The sequence below is a fragment of the Trichosurus vulpecula genome, chromosome 2 (genome assembly GCF_011100635.1).
Source record: "Trichosurus vulpecula isolate mTriVul1 chromosome 2, mTriVul1.pri, whole genome shotgun sequence".
NCBI classification, from domain to species: domain Eukaryota; kingdom Metazoa; phylum Chordata; class Mammalia; order Diprotodontia; family Phalangeridae; genus Trichosurus; species Trichosurus vulpecula.
Window position 1 is genome coordinate 356629995 of NC_050574.1, and position 19597 is coordinate 356649591.

At 36.7% G+C, this 19597-nt stretch overlaps 1 protein-coding gene across 2 annotated transcripts in view; it reads right to left on the bottom strand.

Annotated features, from left to right (window-relative positions):
* ALCAM (activated leukocyte cell adhesion molecule) overlaps positions 1 to 19597 on the bottom strand; it is a 262053-nt gene that overhangs the window by 14099 nt on the left and 228357 nt on the right. The window contains exons 7-14 of one of the 2 annotated variants that reach the window (XM_036746785.1): positions 18162 to 18289; positions 17121 to 17253; positions 13751 to 13863; positions 11406 to 11541; positions 11150 to 11283; positions 5678 to 5810; positions 3307 to 3345; positions 2861 to 2978 (exon numbers count right to left, since the gene is read on the bottom strand). In XM_036746785.1, the coding sequence (XP_036602680.1) occupies positions 2861 to 2978; positions 3307 to 3345; positions 5678 to 5810; positions 11150 to 11283; positions 11406 to 11541; positions 13751 to 13863; positions 17121 to 17253; positions 18162 to 18289 (934 nt within the window). The remainder of the gene's footprint in view (positions 1 to 2860; positions 2979 to 3306; positions 3346 to 5677; positions 5811 to 11149; positions 11284 to 11405; positions 11542 to 13750; positions 13864 to 17120; positions 17254 to 18161; positions 18290 to 19597) is intronic. The other variant, XM_036746786.1, reaches the window with a different exon arrangement.

The following is a 19597-nucleotide window of genomic DNA, read 5'->3' on the forward strand; positions in this document are numbered from 1 at the left end:
TAGACGTCGATACAGTGCCAAATGTTTTGGCATTTAAAGCTCGTCAGAACCTGGCTCCTTCTAACAGTTCCAGCCTTATACTTCACACTTTCCAATTCAGCTCTAATGCCTACTTGTACTTTATACACAATATTCCACCTCCTATTTTTGTGTCTTTGTCCTATCTCACCTCTGCCTCTTGATGGCTTCTTTCAAGACTCAGCTCAAATTCCGCCTTCTGTAGGAGGCCATCTCTGCCCAGAGCCATTCCTCACCCCAACTACTGGTGTCTTTCCCTCGGAATTACCTCTCATCTACTCTGTATCTATCTTCTATATACCTAGTTACACATAACTTGTCTCTGTGAATTCCATGGGGGCAGAGAGAAATTTTGCCTTCCTTTGTATCCCCAACGCTCATACCTGACACAAAGTGTTACATAAAGGGTTATCAACTTACTGACTTCTGCTTTCTCCTCCCAAACCATTCTCAAAAAAAAATCAAATCCCAAACAAGCTCAATGCCTTTGGAATATAGCTGAAGTCTCTGCAGTCAATCAAATTTGAAATATTTCAAACTCGTGGATCTTAAATTTATGTATTCCTTATTGTTGTGATGGTGGGATCAGAGTTTAAGTAAAATTTCTTTAAAACTTATACATGGATGGTGGATTGCTATAGGGTAGTGTTCTCCCCTAAGCAACTACTTTTATTTTCTTCTGTGTGTATGACTTGAGGCATTTATATAATTTTTCATAGAAACCATAGACATGAATGGATGGACCTTCCCCACATGGTAGCTGTAGGACATAATGCTCATGGTGGAGAAGAATATGTGAATTTAATGGGTGATTCTAATAACTGGGTGAAGGGTGAGGTATCTGATCAAGGTTCCATAAGGAATTGCCTGGATCAAGATTCACTATTCTCTGATGGGATCACAAAAAGTGTCTATCAATCACAACATACAGAAAGAAAAAACATTTTCTTGCCTCAAGTGGGTTTGAAACTTCTGTGCTGCTGCCTTCTCAGACTTTCCACTGATGTCACTTTGGGGACAGGGTTTAGGTGAGTAACTGTTGGAGGGAGGATTCAAACAGTGAATAACTGTTGGAGGGAGTGGTTTGTGTGTAAAAGGAAGTTTGTGATTGGACCCATAGTGTCAATCGAGATATTTAGATCATTTTATTTGCGGGGAGGAGTTCAAGCTGAAATCAGCCTTCCAGCATATGACACACTTCTGATGAGTTTTTGAACAAAAAGTTGGCTTGATGGGGTGTAGTATTAAAAAGACAGCTTATTTTAAATATGGAAAAAGTACCAAACGGAAGTGAGAATTCAATAGATTATTAACTTCTTCCTTTAAAGAATACTCATCAATCAAATCTCTTTACTGAAAACAGTACTGTTAACTTTTTTACTTAGACCAAGTTGGCCTGTTTTAGCTCTCCACTGGGCCTTCATTTTGAGAAATAAACTAATTCTTGAAAAAATGTAATCAAGAATCAAACTTAATTTGGTTGCAGCAGAGCATACTCCATGCCGAGAGGCCGCTGGTAGCACAGTAAATAGAGTGCTAGGTTTTCCTAGTCAGGAAAACCCAAGATCAAATCTGGCCTCTGACACTTAGTTGTGTGATTCTGGGCAAGTCACTTAACCTTCTTTGCCTCACTTTCCTCATCTGTAAAATGGGAACAAAAAAATAGCACTTCCCATGAGATATTTGTAAAAAAAAAAATGCTTAGCACAGTGCCTTGTAGATAGTGTCATGTCAATATTTCTTCCCTCCCCATGGTACACAAATTCACTTTAGGAAACTGTATCTATAGATATGCCTAGATAACTCTTTCATGACTTTAAGTTCTAGCAGGCCTGACCAAGTGAGGGACATTTCTGTCAATTGTGAATAACATTTCTGGTTAACCCTTAGCCCAGATGAAAATCATAGTATCTGTTGGTAGAAAAATGAGATTTGAATTTAACAAGTGTAGAGGCTGTATTGCTTCTTGAGGACTCCTTATTCAAGGAGTGTTTTCTTTTTGAGCTCAAAACATATTGGCTTAATATGCCATCAGTGCAGGCCATATTTCAATGGAGTTCAGATTTTAAAATTTACTTCTATTACTTTTTGTTCATTCAACTTAAAACTCAGCTTTTTTTTTTTTACAGAGGAGTATTGGAATGGGAAATGAAGTGACCTCCAATAAGCTGTGAGTTTGAACAAGTTATGCTACTTCCCTGGGCCCCCATTTGCTTACCTATAAAATAAGGGAGCTGGATTTGATTTCAGGGTACCCTTGCAATGATGACATTCTATGGTGCTATGAGATGAAGCCAAAGAACCCATGTGAAAGAATGGGCACATTGTCTCCTGATGGGGCAGGCTCTGAGATTGGGTTCATGGTGCTCACAAATCCCTATGCCATCTCAGCAGCACTGGTGATATTTCCCTGGGCAGAGTAAAAGTTGGGATCTCTATGAATCACCTAGCAGCCCCTGTAGTAGATGGTCTTTTCGAACTTCATAAGGAAAAGCCACCAGCTTGTGGCCAGTCTTGAACTGCGGATCTTCTTGAAACATAAGTGTAATAAAGCCAACCAAATGGATCAGAAAATTAACTAATTGATCCTGACCTGAATTTGAAACAACTAGTGGGCACACATGAAACCAAGCCCTAAGGCCATATATCCAATTTTTGCAAGATGTGAACTGGAAAATCAGAAACAAAGTCCTTTCATTTCAGCAACAGCAAATCATTCCAATTTGGGAAAGAGCTCTTCTTTAGTGTTTAAAGCTTACATGTGATTGAACAGAGGAAAATGAGCAAATACTTTTTGCATTTTAAGCAAGTGAATGCTAAATTTGTTTTTTTAAGTTCTTACTTTGATTTCTTCATGTACAGCCAGTAGACCACACCAGCAACAAGAGCTGCGAGGAGGAGGCCAACAACAATCCCCACTATTAACTTTGCCTGGTCGTTCACTTTTTCTTTATTTTCATCTAAAACAAAGAAGAGAAGTCCATGCAATTATAGATGGTGCCAATGATTTGGAATGGAAGTAAATCTAGGCTGCTAATTCTAGTTACAAAAACAAAAGCAAAACCAAGAAAATAAAAGGAAAGGAAAGGAAAGGTGTACTATGGATCCATGCAAACTTTACTTGTGTGATTTTTAAGGAAACATTTTTAACATTCTTACTAGCTTGTCTCATCTACTATTTTAATTCCAGTCAAAATTGTGGACAGCTGGGGAAATTACTCATCCAATGGTACTTCATAAATCTTGAGCTGATAGCCAAGGAAGAGAAGTCTGTCGCATAGTACCTACCACTTATATCGTCTGCCTCATCTTGTTCTGGAATACTGACTGAAATGAAAAATGTTAATATGAAATTAAAAACAAAATTTGTTGATATATGAAAGTCACCTTTACCATTATAGTATGATGTTATAATAGTTAAAGACAAAAGATCTATCCTACAGCTAAAGGGGAAAAAATTACACTTAATGAAGCATAAAGTTCCCTACAAAGAAAATAATTTCAGCTTTCAAAAAAGCTTCAAAATTCTGTAATTCATGGGAAAATGCACAGCTGACAATGCATAGACTGACCATGAATACTCTTGTATTCATTTTATTGTCCATTATCGACTAGCTTGGAACAATAAATAGTTTCATGACTAGGTATGTGCCACATGAATGGCCATCTCAAGATTCAGAAAACTGACATAAGCTATTGACTAAGCAGAAAGTGACATTCAAAAAAGAAGTTTAGGCTGCTGGATATAGACTCCTCGGGGCAGAGCAAGTAAATACACTTGATCTGAAGTTTTCCAATAATAGAATACTTGTGTTTTTAGATCCTCCCCTCTCATCCCCTAATCTGCCTATTAATTAGTGACATCATTCTTCTCTACTTCTGATCTGACCCAGACCATTATCCTCATTCACATATATCTTTCTGCAGCTAGCTAACACCTAGGAATAGCTTATTACCCTGAACTTTTGTGGCCACATCTGAGATTGTGACCTGATAAAGAATAACAACTTTCAAAACGTAAGTCAGCGGACTCCTCTCCCAGCTTGGTATCAGATAGTGAAATAATACTCGCTTGGGAATCAGAAGTCTTGGGTTCTAGTCCCTGGTCCATCATTTACTAGCCATTAATTAGTAGCGCAGCCCAACTGGCGGTGCAGTGGATAGAGTACCAGGCCTGGAGTCAGGAAGAGTCATTTCCATGGGTTCAAATCTAGCTCCAGATCTCCAGATACTTACTAGCTGTGTGACCCTGGACAAGTCATTTAACCCTGTTTGCCTCAGTTTCTCATCTGTAAAATGATCTAGAGAAAGAAATGGCAAACTGTTCCAGTATCTTTGCCAAGTAAACTCCAAAAGGAGTCATGAAAAGTCAGAAATGAATGAAACAACCACAAATTAGCAGTGTAACTTGGGCAAGCTATTTAAACCACTCTGGCCCTTAGTTTTCTTAGGTATAAATTTAGGAGTTGGTCTAAAGTCCCTTCCAACTCTATAAACTGAATCTATCTGACCTTGGGCAAAACACTTAAACTTTAAATTAAACTCAGTTTCCTCACCCATAAAAATGGGAACAATACCTACCCTGGCTACACCCCAAAGTGCTTGTGAGGCTCAAATTAAAGACACTATAAAAGAACATGGTAAAATGTAAAGTGGAAAAAAGTTAGGATTTGGCAGGGAGGACTCCAGTCTTGACCAGCCCTGTTTTAAAGTTTAACAAAGATACAGTGATAAACTATACACTAAAAGATGGTTTACAATTTCATGTTAATGATAGGCTATTGTAGTCTGATGGAGTTAAATATTTAATTTGTAATATGCTGGTCAAAATTTCATACTGGCAAATTTCCTGCCTCCCTTTGAGATAGGTTCATTTAAATATATTATAAAATTTAAAAAATATCTATCTATATGCTTGTGTGTGACTGTTATACATCTGTTGGATACAATTACATGTATGTATGATATAATCTATATGTACATATATACGCTTGTATTCAGCTGTAGCTATGTGCTAGACCAGGGGTGGGGAACCTGAGGCCTTGGATTCAGTCAAAAGACCCCACTTAAGGATCTAGAAGGCCACCTGTGGCCTCAAGGCTGCAGGTTTCCCACCCCTGGTCTTGACATTAAGCTAAGAGTTCAAATCTTAGCTTTGCTACCAATTTTACTATAGGGATTAAAACCAATGTATTTAACTTCTGTCTGTCTGGACGATAATGTTAAGAATATTTCTATGTAGGACTTTAACAGAAGGTAATAAATAAAAGGGAATGAAAATACATTTGGGCCTCACACAGTTACAGGAATGTTTTAAAAGATAATTTCTCCTTTCACTTTTACTCAGAACACAAAAATGGCATAAGCAAAAACAACTGAATTCACATTCTTTGCAGCTTTGGGAGGAAAAGTCCCTGCATAGAATGTGGATTCTGACCCATGCATCATGAAGTGACTTGATTGTCAGACAAGACTATTACTTGACAGACACAAGAAAAGAAGAATATTATGAAAATGATAGTGGGTACAAAATAATAAATGCATAAAACTTACCATGATGAGGAACAGGAAGATGGAATTGAAGATTTTAAACTAAGGAGGGTTAACCTCAGTTTGTCTTATATTAATTTTGTTTTAATGTCAGAAATGAAATACTCACTAGCAGAGACATTCAAGGAGTTTACTGTTCTCTCCAGCTGGTTTTCTGCTGTGCAAGTTAATGTAACATTCTCTTCAGGGGAAATGATAATTTTACTATAATACCTGCCATTGATATAAGGAGATTCCTCCGTCTGTAAAGGAAAGAAGCAAAGTCAATTTTGAAATGGAAATTAACTAAAGAGAATGAGATGAAAAATAATTGATGCACTGAGATTGTGACAAGGTGCTATTCCTGGGAAATAATATCTATAGTGGGGAAAAATTGTTAAACATATTACTTCCGGTCCTATTTACATTTCTAACTATTTTAGTTAAATTCCTAATTTTTTAATTACACTCATCTCCCTTCATTAGAGAGGGAGGCTCAGTCAACATTTCCACACTAGGAGACAAAGACAACCTAAGGGCAGCAAGCATGGGACTGGGAGGAAGTAAACCTGAATTCTAGTCCTAACTTGGCCACCAGCTATCTAAGTAACTTTGGAAGAATCACCTACTCTTTTCTGACCTTGAACCAAGTGAATGTTGTATATAGTAACAGCAATATTATTTTAAGAACAACTTTGAGCAATTAAGTCATTCTGACTATTAGAAATACCCAAACTAACTACAAAGGACTAAGAAGGAAGATGCTATCTGAATCCAGAGAAAGAACTGATAAGTGGAAGTATATATGGAATGATTTTACAAATACACATACACACATATGTGTGTGTATATATATATATTATATATACATATATTTGTGTCTAATGGTAGCCAGGTCTATGGTAGGCGGAGGAGGGAAGGAAAAAAAAGAAATTTACACAACTTTATTACATATTTAAAAGGAATAGCAAGTTGTGCATAATAGATTTGCAGTTTTATGTACAATCTTTTTTTACTTTACTATGTTATAGTAATGATTTTATTTCATAAATTAAAAATAAACTGAATATAAAAATAAGATTGTATCTGAGACCCTACCTTAAAAATTCCATATTTTATAATAATGCTTTCCAATCTGTGGGGCATGAACTTCTCATTTGCCACTGAGTTATTGATATGAGTTCCCAAATAATGTCTCATACATGTATGAATTACTTTTCAAATTAATGTAGCTGTGTTTTGATTAAAATTAAAAAAAACCTTACCAAATTCATAATAGCTTTTTATCATTATGTATTTTCTCAATCAATATATGTGAACGGTATAACTATTATCACAGAGCTTGTGGCAGTCTGGAAAATTTTTGTTGTTAAAAAGTTGCCCACATACTCAAAGTTTGGAATATTATATAGAGCTTCAATAAATTATTATTCCTAACAAGCAACCCTCCCAACAAATTATTATCTTTCATTATACAATTTAAATAGAACTCTGCTTCATTAGTTTAAGTGTTCTTCCCTACAAATATTAGTGATAATGATTAGTGATCTTTGGATTATTTCATACTCATCACAACCATTCTCAGCGGTGTTATTTGCGTGGCAAAAATAATCTATTCTGAACAATTAGTTGTTGACTAAATGTGAAAAAGATAAACGAAGTTGGTTAGGATATGGGATAATGGGACATTAGATTTTAATTCCTAGGTGGTCTCCTTAGGTTTAATCTATTCTGTAGTCAAAGAGAGTAGCCTTCAACCCATCAGTTTGTATATTTAGTCTTGCTTCTCAAATTCCTGCTGAACACACTGTCTATACTGTATAATAGTCACTTTCTAAGGGAAAGATCACTGAGACCGAACTTAGAAGAACTGAGTTCGAGGCTCATCTTTGATGCTTACTATTTGAGTGAGCTTGGGCAAGTCACTTAACTGCCCTGGTCCTCAGTTTTTTCTCACCTGTTATAAATGAGTGTTGCAACAATTCGGCTAACAGCTGCTGTGGGGGTGAAAGACCAACATAAGCCCAACAACAAGAACGCTGCCAGCACAGATTCTTTTTATCTGCTTTACTAAGGAAAGTAGCATTAGGGGGTTAACAATCTTTTTTCAATCCAACATACAAATATCATTCACTTAGTTCAGGGGAAAAAGCCAGCACCCTGAACTTCAGAGCAAAAACAACCAAATTACAAACATAAAGAGACCAAATACAATTCATAGCTACCAAGAAACCATCAACATCTGGGTGACCTGGGAAGCTCTTAGAGTGGCTGCCCAGAGTCCCATACCAACACTCCTCCAGGACTGAGAGCCTCAAGCAAATAGCTCTGTTCTCTCTTTTTCTACGGTCTTTGGACTTCTTCAAATTTCATCTGAGTGACCAGAATTTAGGCTCCTACTATTGGCTCTGGTCTCAGCAACTCCCCTTAGGGCCCCCTGAGGGCTTCACACCCACATGGGCTTAGCACCTAGTAGATAGGGGTTTGGACCTGGGGTTTTGCACCTAGTCAGGCTCAATCAAAGACACTTAATTAATTTAGCATTCTAAAACTAAAAAAAAAAAACTCCCAACTTAATTGTCAATACAATGAGGGATTTGGAAGAGGTGGTATCTGAGGTCCCTTCAGCTCTAGATCTATGCTTTTGAAGCAATGTTGGATAGGGGATAGAGAAGACCTACGGTTACTACTTATCTCTGGCACATACTGGAGATGTGATTCTGGGCAAATCATAACTCTTTAATGTCTTAGGCAATTCCCTAAGACTGTAAGTTTCAAATTTACACTGGTGGAAAGAGTTGCTTCACAAGACATTTCATATACCAATGAAATCGCAGGTCTAGCCTAAAGAAACCCCTTTCTTCTTAATAATTTGATGTGAGTATGCAACTGTAAACTCCTAATGGGAAGGAGCCCTTCTCATTGTGTATGTAGCCTTCCTCTGACAATATCTAGTTGGGCACCAGCTGCTTAAAAAAAATCAGCAATCCATTGACCAATGGAAAGATCACCATCTGAGAGAGTATAAGGATTCACATACGTCTATCATAACTTCAGGGAACATAACCAAAGAATAAAATAATGACAACTTCATTTTTGTCTCAGAAGCAGAGCATCTTGGTCAATTCCACATGGACAGCAAAATCTCCAATTTTCCACCATTCGATATGACTTTCATACAATATTTTTTTTGGATCCTTGACTTCATTCTTTTTTTTCCTCTTTAATATGGTGCCTTTACACTTTTCTAGCTTGATTCTCTTTTTGTATTTTGTCCATACTATTGCTATCTTAAGGTCTTTCTTTTTCAATGTGATTTACATAAACTAGAATGGAAAAAAGGATAGAGAAAACAAAAGTAATCAATTTACCAGATAAAACAAAAGGCAAAGGAATAGCAACAGGAGCCATAAAAAAAATTAGTTACTTTCAATAGTCACACTTATTGCTAACAAATCAGGTTTCAGGGAGTGTCTATTTCTTAGGTATTTACAGAGAGGCAGTATGGTGTAATGTACAAAGTGATAAGTCATGAAGATCTAGGTAAGAATCCCGTATTGGGAAATCAGCTGAGTGACCATGGGCAAGTCACTTAACCTCTCAGGCATCAGTTTCTTCATATATAAAAGGAGGGGGCTAGAATCAAGATTTCAGAGATCCCATCCAGCTCTAAATCTAAATCAGAGCTAGGACTTCTTTCTCCTCCTTTGCATTCTTCTGTGATTAACTGTGGCTACAGAGCGGGATAATCAGAATTACCTCTCTCTGAGAACATTGCTCCTACTTACATGAAGTAGCTGGTAAGAGAGAACTATTCTTGAGCACATACCCCAAAAGCCTCAGGGAAAAAATACTGATTACACACTTCATCAGAGATAAAGTCCATATGTTCTACCCCTGTCTCTAATCTCTGACCATTCTGTTTGGGGGCATTATACTTCCCTGGCAGCGTGCATCCATAGAACCACACACAATGCCAAATCACCGAAAATGGAGAAAGACACAGAATTTGATGAGATATGTGATCATCACTAGTCCTTTTCCCCTGCCATGATATGTGCACTGACAGTTCTAGGAAGTGGTATTGCATAGCCACCTGGGTACCAGGGAAGCTGGAACAATTTTAATTTTAAAAAGAAACTGACAGCCTTTTATTTTGTGTCTTATGACCAGCCCAAAGCAAAACAAGAGGTAACTCAGAAGTTATAAATAACCATATGGAATACTAATATCCACAAAGAGAGAGTCCATAACCAGTGCCAGAGAAAGAACAATTCATGTGGCATCTTTGTATATTTTAAAAAATAAAGGAACATGTCAGGGAAACCATTAAACCTAGTCTCTAACAGCTTGTTATGCTTTCTATCTGAGAATCCAACAGATTGACAATTTCATGGGTTTACAATTTTGAACCCCCAATGATAAGCCAGATTTTCACTCTATTCGATATTAAAATTGGCATGAGGTAATGACCAGAGTTCACACCATAAGAAAAACACATTTGTAACTCCATATATTCTAAGACCTAGTCCTCTTTTAGGAGGCAATGGAAGAAAAATGCCATGCAATCTAACTACTTTAGCACACAAATTATTATTTACCTTCCCCACCCCATTTTATGTCCTAAATGGCCTCGCTATATAGACCTAACTCTGGTATAACCAAAGGAGGCCATATATTCAAATGAAATAACTGCATTATCTAGTTGTCATGGGGTGGGGAACCTGTGGCTTCAAGGAGACATGTGACCTTCTAGGTCCTTGGTTGCGGCCTTCTGAGTCCAAGTTTTACAAAACAAATCTTTTTATGAAGTGGATTTGTTCTGTGAAGTTTGGATTCAGTCAAAATGCCATACTTGAGGACCACATATGGCCTTGAGGCCACAGGTTCCCCACACTGATTCTAGCACTACAGTAGGAAATAATTTTAAAATGAACTATTCCTTAACACAACACAAGGAAGCAAATGAATAGAAGTCACTTACTACACTTGAATGTGTAAATTTATGAAGCACCAAAGCATTCCTGTTAATATTTTAATCACCTAAGTTTAAGGAAATAAGGACCACTGAATACCCTACTTTACATTCTTTTCAAAAGACATACTGAGAGACCCATAGACATCATAAATTTAGTTCTTTTCATGGTTCCGGGGAAAAAGAAATATAGGGAGGTGTCATGTTATAGTGGATAGAAAGCTGGCCTCAAAACCAGGAAGACTGGATTTTAATTCTGGCCTCTGAAAAAATACTGATTCTGGGAAAGTTGTTTACATTTTTTCTCAGTTGTGTCCCACACATATCTCTAAGACTACTAAGTGGCCATACTGCACTGGTTGAAAGGTCACCAGGGAACTCCCAATACCAAGAAAATCACAATTGAAGTATCTATTCCCCTTATCTCTAAAAATCAATTTTAAAAGTTTGGAGTCTCCTTTTCTTCCCTTCAGTGCTGTTCAGAAGTTAATTAGAAAGTTCCCTCCTCACCTCCTAGAATATATATAGACAAAAGTTGTGTTGATACCAAAACCAGCCCCATATCTGGGCCACCAAAATAAAACCTCAGAAAGATTAAGGGCAAATGATGAGAAGAAAAATACTTGCTTGGTTTATGACGCTTCCACTGCCTGTGATTGTCCACTGAACAGCCGGCTTGGGAAAACCTTCCACGTGGCAGGTAATTGTTTTAGACAATCCATTTGGATCAGTTTTCTTTGTCATTTTAATTTGAGGTTTTCCTAAAATATCAGCATAATTAAAATATTGTGGTTAACTGACTGTGATGAATGAAACCAACTGCAGAATTACCAAGGGTTTTGAAAGAAAAATTGGGTGCATATAAACTCCTCTCCTTTATTACCTTCCACAATTAGAGTCAGAGATTCTCTTTTCTTTAACCCTTCCACCTCTTGGAGATTAGTTTCACAGACATAGTTCCCAGCATCCTGATACTGTAGACTGGAAAATGATGGCCTAGACCGCAGCTTAGTGTTATCCTGATTAAATGAAAAAGTTAATTATTCTGCATGGCTCAGTTATAACTGTAGGCATATTTACTCAAGAGTAATTAAGATCTAGACTAATATTTTTTGACAGTCTAATGATCAATCACTCCATTTATCCTACTCATGAAAATCTGAGGATTTTTTCCCTGTCTTTAGATTAATAAAACAAACATATGAAAACAAAATGTTTTCTTTATTTTCTCTTGTAGAACCAGTGGAAATAATAATAAAAATATCTAACATTTACATACTAGTAGGTAACATTTATATTAATGCTTACAATGGCCCAGGCATTATGCTAAGTAGGAGCTTTACAATTATTATCTCTTTTGATCCTCACAACCACCCTGAGAGAAAAGTGATATTATATCCCTCATTTTACAGATGGGGGAACTGAGGTAAACAGAGGATAAGTGACTTACCCAGGGCCACAGAGCTAGTAAGTATCTGAGGCTGGATTTGAAATCAGGCCTTCCTAACTCCTTGCCCCATGCTCTATCCTCTGCACCACTTAGCTGCTCACTGACATAGCTTGAAGTCTATGGTTCTATGCTGAGGAATGGTACCATTTCCTCAAAGGGTGGCTTCTGAATGCTAAAAAGTATAAATCTACTCTCTTTATCTGCTCTTCCTTGCTGAGTGAGATAAAAACATTTTTCAAGACATCCAAATAAAATTACCGACATTATTATTATTAGTAGTAACATTGACTAAAGCAATGAGATATTGGAGAGAAACACTTGAGAAAGAGTAAAACAATTTTTATCTAATGACCCAGAGGTGAAATTATATATGTCACTATGATATGTTATGATATGTGATGTTAGATAGAGAACTGGCCTTGTTGTAAGAAGACCTGGGTTCAAATCCAGACTTTTATCCTCATTGATAGTGTGACTCTGGATGAATCACTCAACCTCTTGGTGCCCTTGGCAACTCTCTAAGGCAATAACTTGCAGTATATTTGCTGTCCTGTGTTGGTAGAGGGAGTATCCTCACTGGGAAGTCTGTGTCAATATAAAGCAGAGGTCCAGACCTTCTGCTATGAATTCTTAACCTCAAGCAATTGTGCAAAAGGTAGCAACCGCAAATGGAAACAGTAATGATATCACTGCCACATAACTCAAGGGTTCTTTGTTCACCATAACTCTCACCCTTTCTCCAACCACTGACTGGGTGGCATTAACAGCATTTGAGGACGGACAATCAGCCTGCCACAAAGTATTCAACTAATGATCCTGAGCGATTACACAATAGGCAGTCAATGCTGAAATACGCATAGAGTGACAGCAAGTGAAAATTTTAGTGAAAATTAATGTCATGCTGGGTAGCCCACAGGATCCCTAAGACTATTGCCAGGCTGATTGACCTGCAGGGACCTCTGCACAGTATTAGTTACATATGTATCACCTTGGAGGCACAGCATGTAGGAAAAGATCTTTAAAAAAGTGTCTCTGGATTTAAATTATTTATAATTAGGTTGTGTATATATACATGCGCATATATATATGTATACATATATATATACACACACACATGTGTATTTAGGTGAGCAAAACATGCTAGTTGTTAATAACTTATCTATGCAACTCATGAGGCTGGTCTCTGCCCACCACCACTTTAAAAGTATGCCCCAGTTGCACTGTTTAGGAATTGCATGATCGTGACACTAGAGGAAACATATAAGATTGACTTCTGACAGCACTGATCAAAAAGAAATGGATGTTTTGCTATAATTTTAAGTGCTGGGGCCAGGGTCATTCATCTCCATTGTTGAAACAACTTTCCCAAACTCCAAAGGAGCAATTGCAAGTCCCACCTTACCATCTGTGGTACTAAAAAGAACCGATGATTGTACATGAGTATCTTTTACTGAATTTCAGACAATAACGTTGAAATACCAAGAGACGTTATTAATGGAAGTCTATCGGGAATTTATATATTTCATGTGTGTTCTTAGTACTTGTTCCAACAAACTGATATTCATGGCAATAGTTTTTAATGAAGTATGTATTTCAAATTTTGTTTAGAAATGAACATTTGTAAAAAGTTAAAGCATCGCTTTCAATAGAGTGTGTCTATATAATATTCTTACCTCTATCATTGTGTGAGATGTGTAATATTTTTCTGTACAACATAAAATGACTGTACTCTAAATAGTAATGAATTTACAAAGAAAGCTAGTAAAAACATTACTTACTTTCAACCAAACAACAGTTGCATTCCTACTTGAAGATATCGTACATGTCACAGGAAGAGCATCTCCAATTTGCTTAGTAACTTCTCCACTTGGGTTAAGGGACAAATCCAAATCTGTGAAGCAAAAGAACTGTTTGAAATGCAAACCTCAGAAAATTAAAATACCTGAATACTGTTTTTGGAAGGGAGGAAGTGATGAAAGAATAAATCCTAGCAAGTGATTTGAAACCTAGACCACATTTATATGACAATGAATTGGACTGGTTACTATGGCCATCTAATAGGTAGTCTGGATTGCCAAATGGTCCATCCAATTAATAGGCTTGATATAGAGGCTGCCTTTAAATATCAGTTGGATTTAACTTCTTCACCAGGGAAAAGTATTTATTTCTGGAAGGAAACAAACAATATAAGGGGAAGTGTTGCTGGAAAAGAAGGTAATTTGTAAAATATGAAAATATTTCAGAAAATATAGAATACATATTATAGAATTACAGAAAATATATTGTAGAATATATATTATAGAACTTATGATAAACTAAAAAACCAGGAAATACTCTAAAACTTTCTTCACAGAGATACTACTCAATTTGTTAGACTCATAAAGCATGGTTTTTGCCCTTTTCACCTGGTTGAAAGGTTAGACAATAGTTACATTTAAGCATACTATCAGAAAATAACATTTTAAAGATTATAAGGTACAAAAATTCCTACAGAAATATACAAATATTCATCTATGAGATGCGTGGAATGTTTCTTCAAAGAGCTTAGTGGTTTAGGTGGAATGGCCTATTAAGAAATCATCCCTTCTTGCTCAGTTTATCACTGATTTTCTAAAAAAAAAACCACTATATCAAACAAAAAAATTATTTGGTAGATTATTTGGTAGAAGTGGATTTCAATGTCAAATGCAGTGCTAGGTGAAGTAGAATGTTTTATTTGGATGGTTGAGTTGGGGAATGAGAAGTTAGAGGGAATTAACCTAAAGGATGGTGATGAACTTTTGCAATTATAAGGGTAATTAGTATTTGTCAGTTGGGGGCAGGGTAGAAAAAAGTTTCATTCCCCCTAATTATTTAGGGGAGGATGGTACATTTGTAGGCTGGAATTACTTTTGTACAGTCTGCAATTTAGTTATTCTGGTCTCAATATTCTACCTATGGAAAAGAGAACAGGTTTGTTTTCAGGAGAAAACAAGCAAACAAAACTAAAACATGGTACCAGTATTTCTTTTAAGAGAATTAAAATGTTGATTTTCTCTGGCTTCTCTCTTAAAATCCAACTGCCACATTCCAGCCTTGCATTTCAAAACTAAAATGCATTTTTTTTTAAAAAAAAGCCCACACAAACACCTGAAATCTAATTAAACTGTCACATCCTTCTCCTTATTCGTATTCCCATCACTGATGATTATCAAGACACCTCAGTGACTTTATTATCAGCTTGTTCTTCCTGCTAGATACTCAGTTAACAGACACTATAGCTCTCATTTCTTGGGATTTTTCAGTCTCTATCAAAAGCAAGCAAGCCTTAATATCCCCTAAGGCAATGGATTCTTGACATAAGACCCTCAGAAGCAATTTACACATGACATCTTTCAAAGGCATAGCTATTTACTGGCTTCATTTCACCAGTGTCACCAAAAAAAAAAAAGAGTAAGGCTCACAAAGAAGCCTACTAAGAATGCAGGGCAGTCCTGGATGAATGGTCCCATAAATACTTTTAAACATATAGAAAAGTATGGCAGCAGAGTCCTTAACTAGGGGCATCACTGCTGTCCCAACAATCAGCTCGTCATACATTTACTCAAGTCAATACAGGATGAATACTGGACAGAGCAATTATTTGTGGAGAAACGTTTCCTTAATAGTTCTATTCTTTTCCCTTAATACTTAGAATGTGCTCCTAATAATATGTTAAAATGTGGCCATCTCTTCATACTGTCGCAATCTGTACCAATAGTTAGGAATTGGTACATCTATCTATCTATCTATCTATCTATCTATCTATCTATCTATCTATCTATTTATTTAGCTAGCTATCTACTCTATCTACCTCCCTTCTTGTATCCTACCAGAGTCTTCAGCCTGAATCCTCTGAAGAAATGCCAAAAAATGGCATTTGAAAAGGATCTTTAGAGCCTCTTTCCCAGGAAAATTCTGGAAGGCTACTGAAGTCTCTCTTCTCTTTTGAAGCAGGGTGAAGCCTCAGTCTCAAGGAATTAGACTATATCACCCAGAAGGAAAGCTCTCACTGGCACTACAGGATATCAAAATCTCATTGCTCCTGGTCTTCATCTCCAAGGAAGAATGATATGTGCACTGGGCAATCTTTGAATTCTGAATGCCTTCAGGGCGACACTGCAAGGGGGTCCCTGTCTCCACAAAACTCCCTCTCAGACTGCACCTGTCTTGCCAGTATCTCCACAGGATGGACTGCCCTGAATGGGAAAATCAATCTTTAGGAAGGTCAAGTGTTTGCTCTTGATGTGCCTCCCTGCATCTCTCCTTTCACCTTCCTGAGCTCGCAGAGCTTTAGTCTAAAGATTAAAAGCACAGGTTAAAAGAGAATAAAAGGGATGCTGCAGAAGACTTTTATCCTGAGGATGCTTCTGCTTTTAGATACTCACTGTCCACCCATCAGCATGGTTTCATTGGCCAATGAAATTATTGTAATAGCCCTGATCTCATTCCCAAAGCCAAATTCATTTTAACTGGTTTTGGTTATGGGTGTTAGGCCCTATAATTTTTGTTCTCTATTAAATAGAGTCTTAAATAAAACTTCCATGGGCCAGCTGCTACTTCTATGAATTTCAGGAATATCCAGGCAGTTCTTCACAATATATAATGGTTCATTATTCCATTAATATCCATAACAGGTCCAGTTTCTTATGCTCCACATTGTGGGAATTTGGAATGATACTGGATTTTCAGCACAATTCAAAGTTGCATTAATTAAATCCATACATATGATAAACTCTGTAATACAAACACTGAACCAAAGTGGTGCTGAGACTGATGAACTTAATTAAGTTTAATGAAACTAGGTTACAACTGGCACAGCCCAGCCTGGAATCAGGAAGACCTAAGCTTAAATCCAGCCTCAAGCACTTACTAGCTGTGTGACCCTGAGCAAGTCACTTAACCCTGTTTGCCTCAGTTTCCTCATCTGTAAAATGAGCTAGAGAAGGAAATGGCAAATCACTCCAATATCTTTGCCAAGAAAACCCTAAATGGGGTCACAAAAAGTCAGACATGACTGAAATGACTGAACAGCAACAACACCAGTTACAACTTATTTAGAGAGAGAGTACTGTATTAGGCTAGAAATTGCTTTCTGAAACTGTGCATGAAAAAAATAAGGTAACTTACAGTGCACTGTGATGGTCGTGGAAGCAATCATGCTTTTTTCATCTGTTAGAGAACATTTGTAGTCTCCTGACGCATTTCGTCTCACATCTGTCAATACATAAGTATTCGAGCTTCTTATACCTTCTGGCTGTCCCTTTGGATAGAGGTAAAACGGCCCGTGATTACATTGAGTAGCAAAGATGAGGGCAATCATGTTTCTTAATGACTACAATATAATTCCTTCAGTTTTGAAAGGGAAGATATGGAAATGGAAAATATAGGACTTGTGGTTGGAATTTAAATAAAAATGTTTGGCTTTTTATTTTAATGTTGTTAGATTTTTTTGGTGGGGAAGAAATAAAAGCATTTTATTATTTTAAAATTAAAGTAAATGAAATGTATTTAAAAACAATTAATCGTTATTAAATTATTTTAGAGCCAAATAGCCGTAAAGTTCTTGGGAAAATAAATATTCATTTGGGTTCCGTGTCCTGGGCTTTCTTTCAACTGCTCTTGGACAGGTATGTTAACTCTCAACTGATTCTTCAAGTATAGCCCGAAAATGTCCAAAAGGATTGTCTCTGTTTTTCAGATGAAGAAACTAAAGCACAGAGAAGAGACAGGAGTTTTTCAAGCTCATCCTAAGAATGACTGGCAAAGCTAGGATCAGAATGCAGGGCGAGTTCTTCCTCTGTTATCATTCCTGTTTTCCATTCAGTCTTCCTGATAAGATGAATTTGGCAATTTATTTGAGAAACAAACTCGCCAATGGGTTTTTAATAGCTATTGTGTCTTCTGGTCACTTTTCCCCCTACTGGATTTTTAACTTCAGAGGAGTTTTAGAAGTAGCTCCCTGTGTAGCTTAATTTTACTGGTAGGGCAGAAAAAAAAAATCTACCCTGTTTCATAGCTTCCTCATAGACTAGGGAAAACCTTCCATGGGAAAACTATATGAGCAGCATCACGTTCCCTCTTTTATGTTATAAAATGTGAACATCAGACAAATGTCAAGCAGGGGAAAATGATAGTTCTAAAGCTAAGTGACAGAACTGAGGCACTTACTGGGAGGTAAAACAAAAACTCCTCTGGAGGGGGGTTACCATTTCCTAAACATTTTAGAGTGATGTTGTCTCCTTCCTTAATGGCATTTTTGGGTGGTAATACTTGAATTGTCACCTTCTCTGTGGGATCTGCAAAAAGAAATGGACACAAGTCAACAGTTTTTGTCAAGTACCAAAGTACTCTATACACATAATGTAAATGACTAAATTATACACGATTTTCTCAAGAAGCAAGTAATGGTAATTGCTTAAATGTATCTTTTTATAGAAGGATTTAAGTTAATAGGTGCTTTCCATACTGAGTACTAATCCTAGTTAGAGCAAGCTACAAAGGAACCCTGTTATATAAAAATCAATTTCTTCTTAGCAAAACGTCTTTAACCGTAGTAGGAATGACCATAATTATTTTATGTGTAAAAGACCAGTAGGAACAATCTCACTGTATGATTTCATTATAAGGGAATTTAGCTGTATTCTATGAAACTTACTATTTGGAAAGACTGAACTGCAGCCATCAAAATAGGTACTTCTATTAGGCAACACTGCACTCACATTACATAATAGTACCCTACATTAAGTACAAAGGAGCATGAGCTAAATAGCACAGACAAAGCTTTTCAGTATGCTGAAGAGTATACTTGCTTTCAAAAAGATGAATCCCATGATCTGAGAGAGACCCTTAACACAATCAGCAGAACTGTAAATGTAATATAATTCTGTTCTGTTCAATGAAGCCGAGATACAACTTTCATTCCACTTTGGTAATGTTTCCAAAGAAAATAGGGCTAAAGGGTATTCTTTACTATTAGCTGCTGTTCACAAGCAGAATTCTAGGGAAATTAAAGTCCATAGATAATGAGCCACAACTAACAAACACAAAATAGGATAAAAAATCTCAGACTTAGAAGTGTATCAATTTCCAAAATGAGTAACTTTCTAATAATGATCTACTTTTAAACTTTAAGATGTTTTAAAATCAGTACTTGATTAAGAGAATACTGGATTTAGAAATGAGCTAAGGCAAGGCTCGTTTGATGGAACACTTTTTCACTTTGAGAACTTTAAATTGTTGTATCATTAATTATGTGCATAGAGTTTCCCCAGATGATGTACTTTGGCATTCTTATAAAGACAAAAGTGATCTCCCCAAGAAGAGTTCATATGATTGATGCTACAAGTGGGACTTGAGGGACTAAACTAACAGGTTAGTTGCCCAGATGCTACAAAAATATTTTTTCCATATCATGTCAAAGATACAGACAAAATTAACAGAGGGAGGAGAGGGAAATAACAGATCATTTGTTTCTCCAATTTTTCTGCATGTGTCAGCACAAAGTTTGCAATATTTTTGCAAAGTTTTGCAGACCTTCTGATCATGCTGCATCTTACCTAGAATATTCTGGTGTGATTACTCTTCTTTTCAGAGTATGTGTGTAG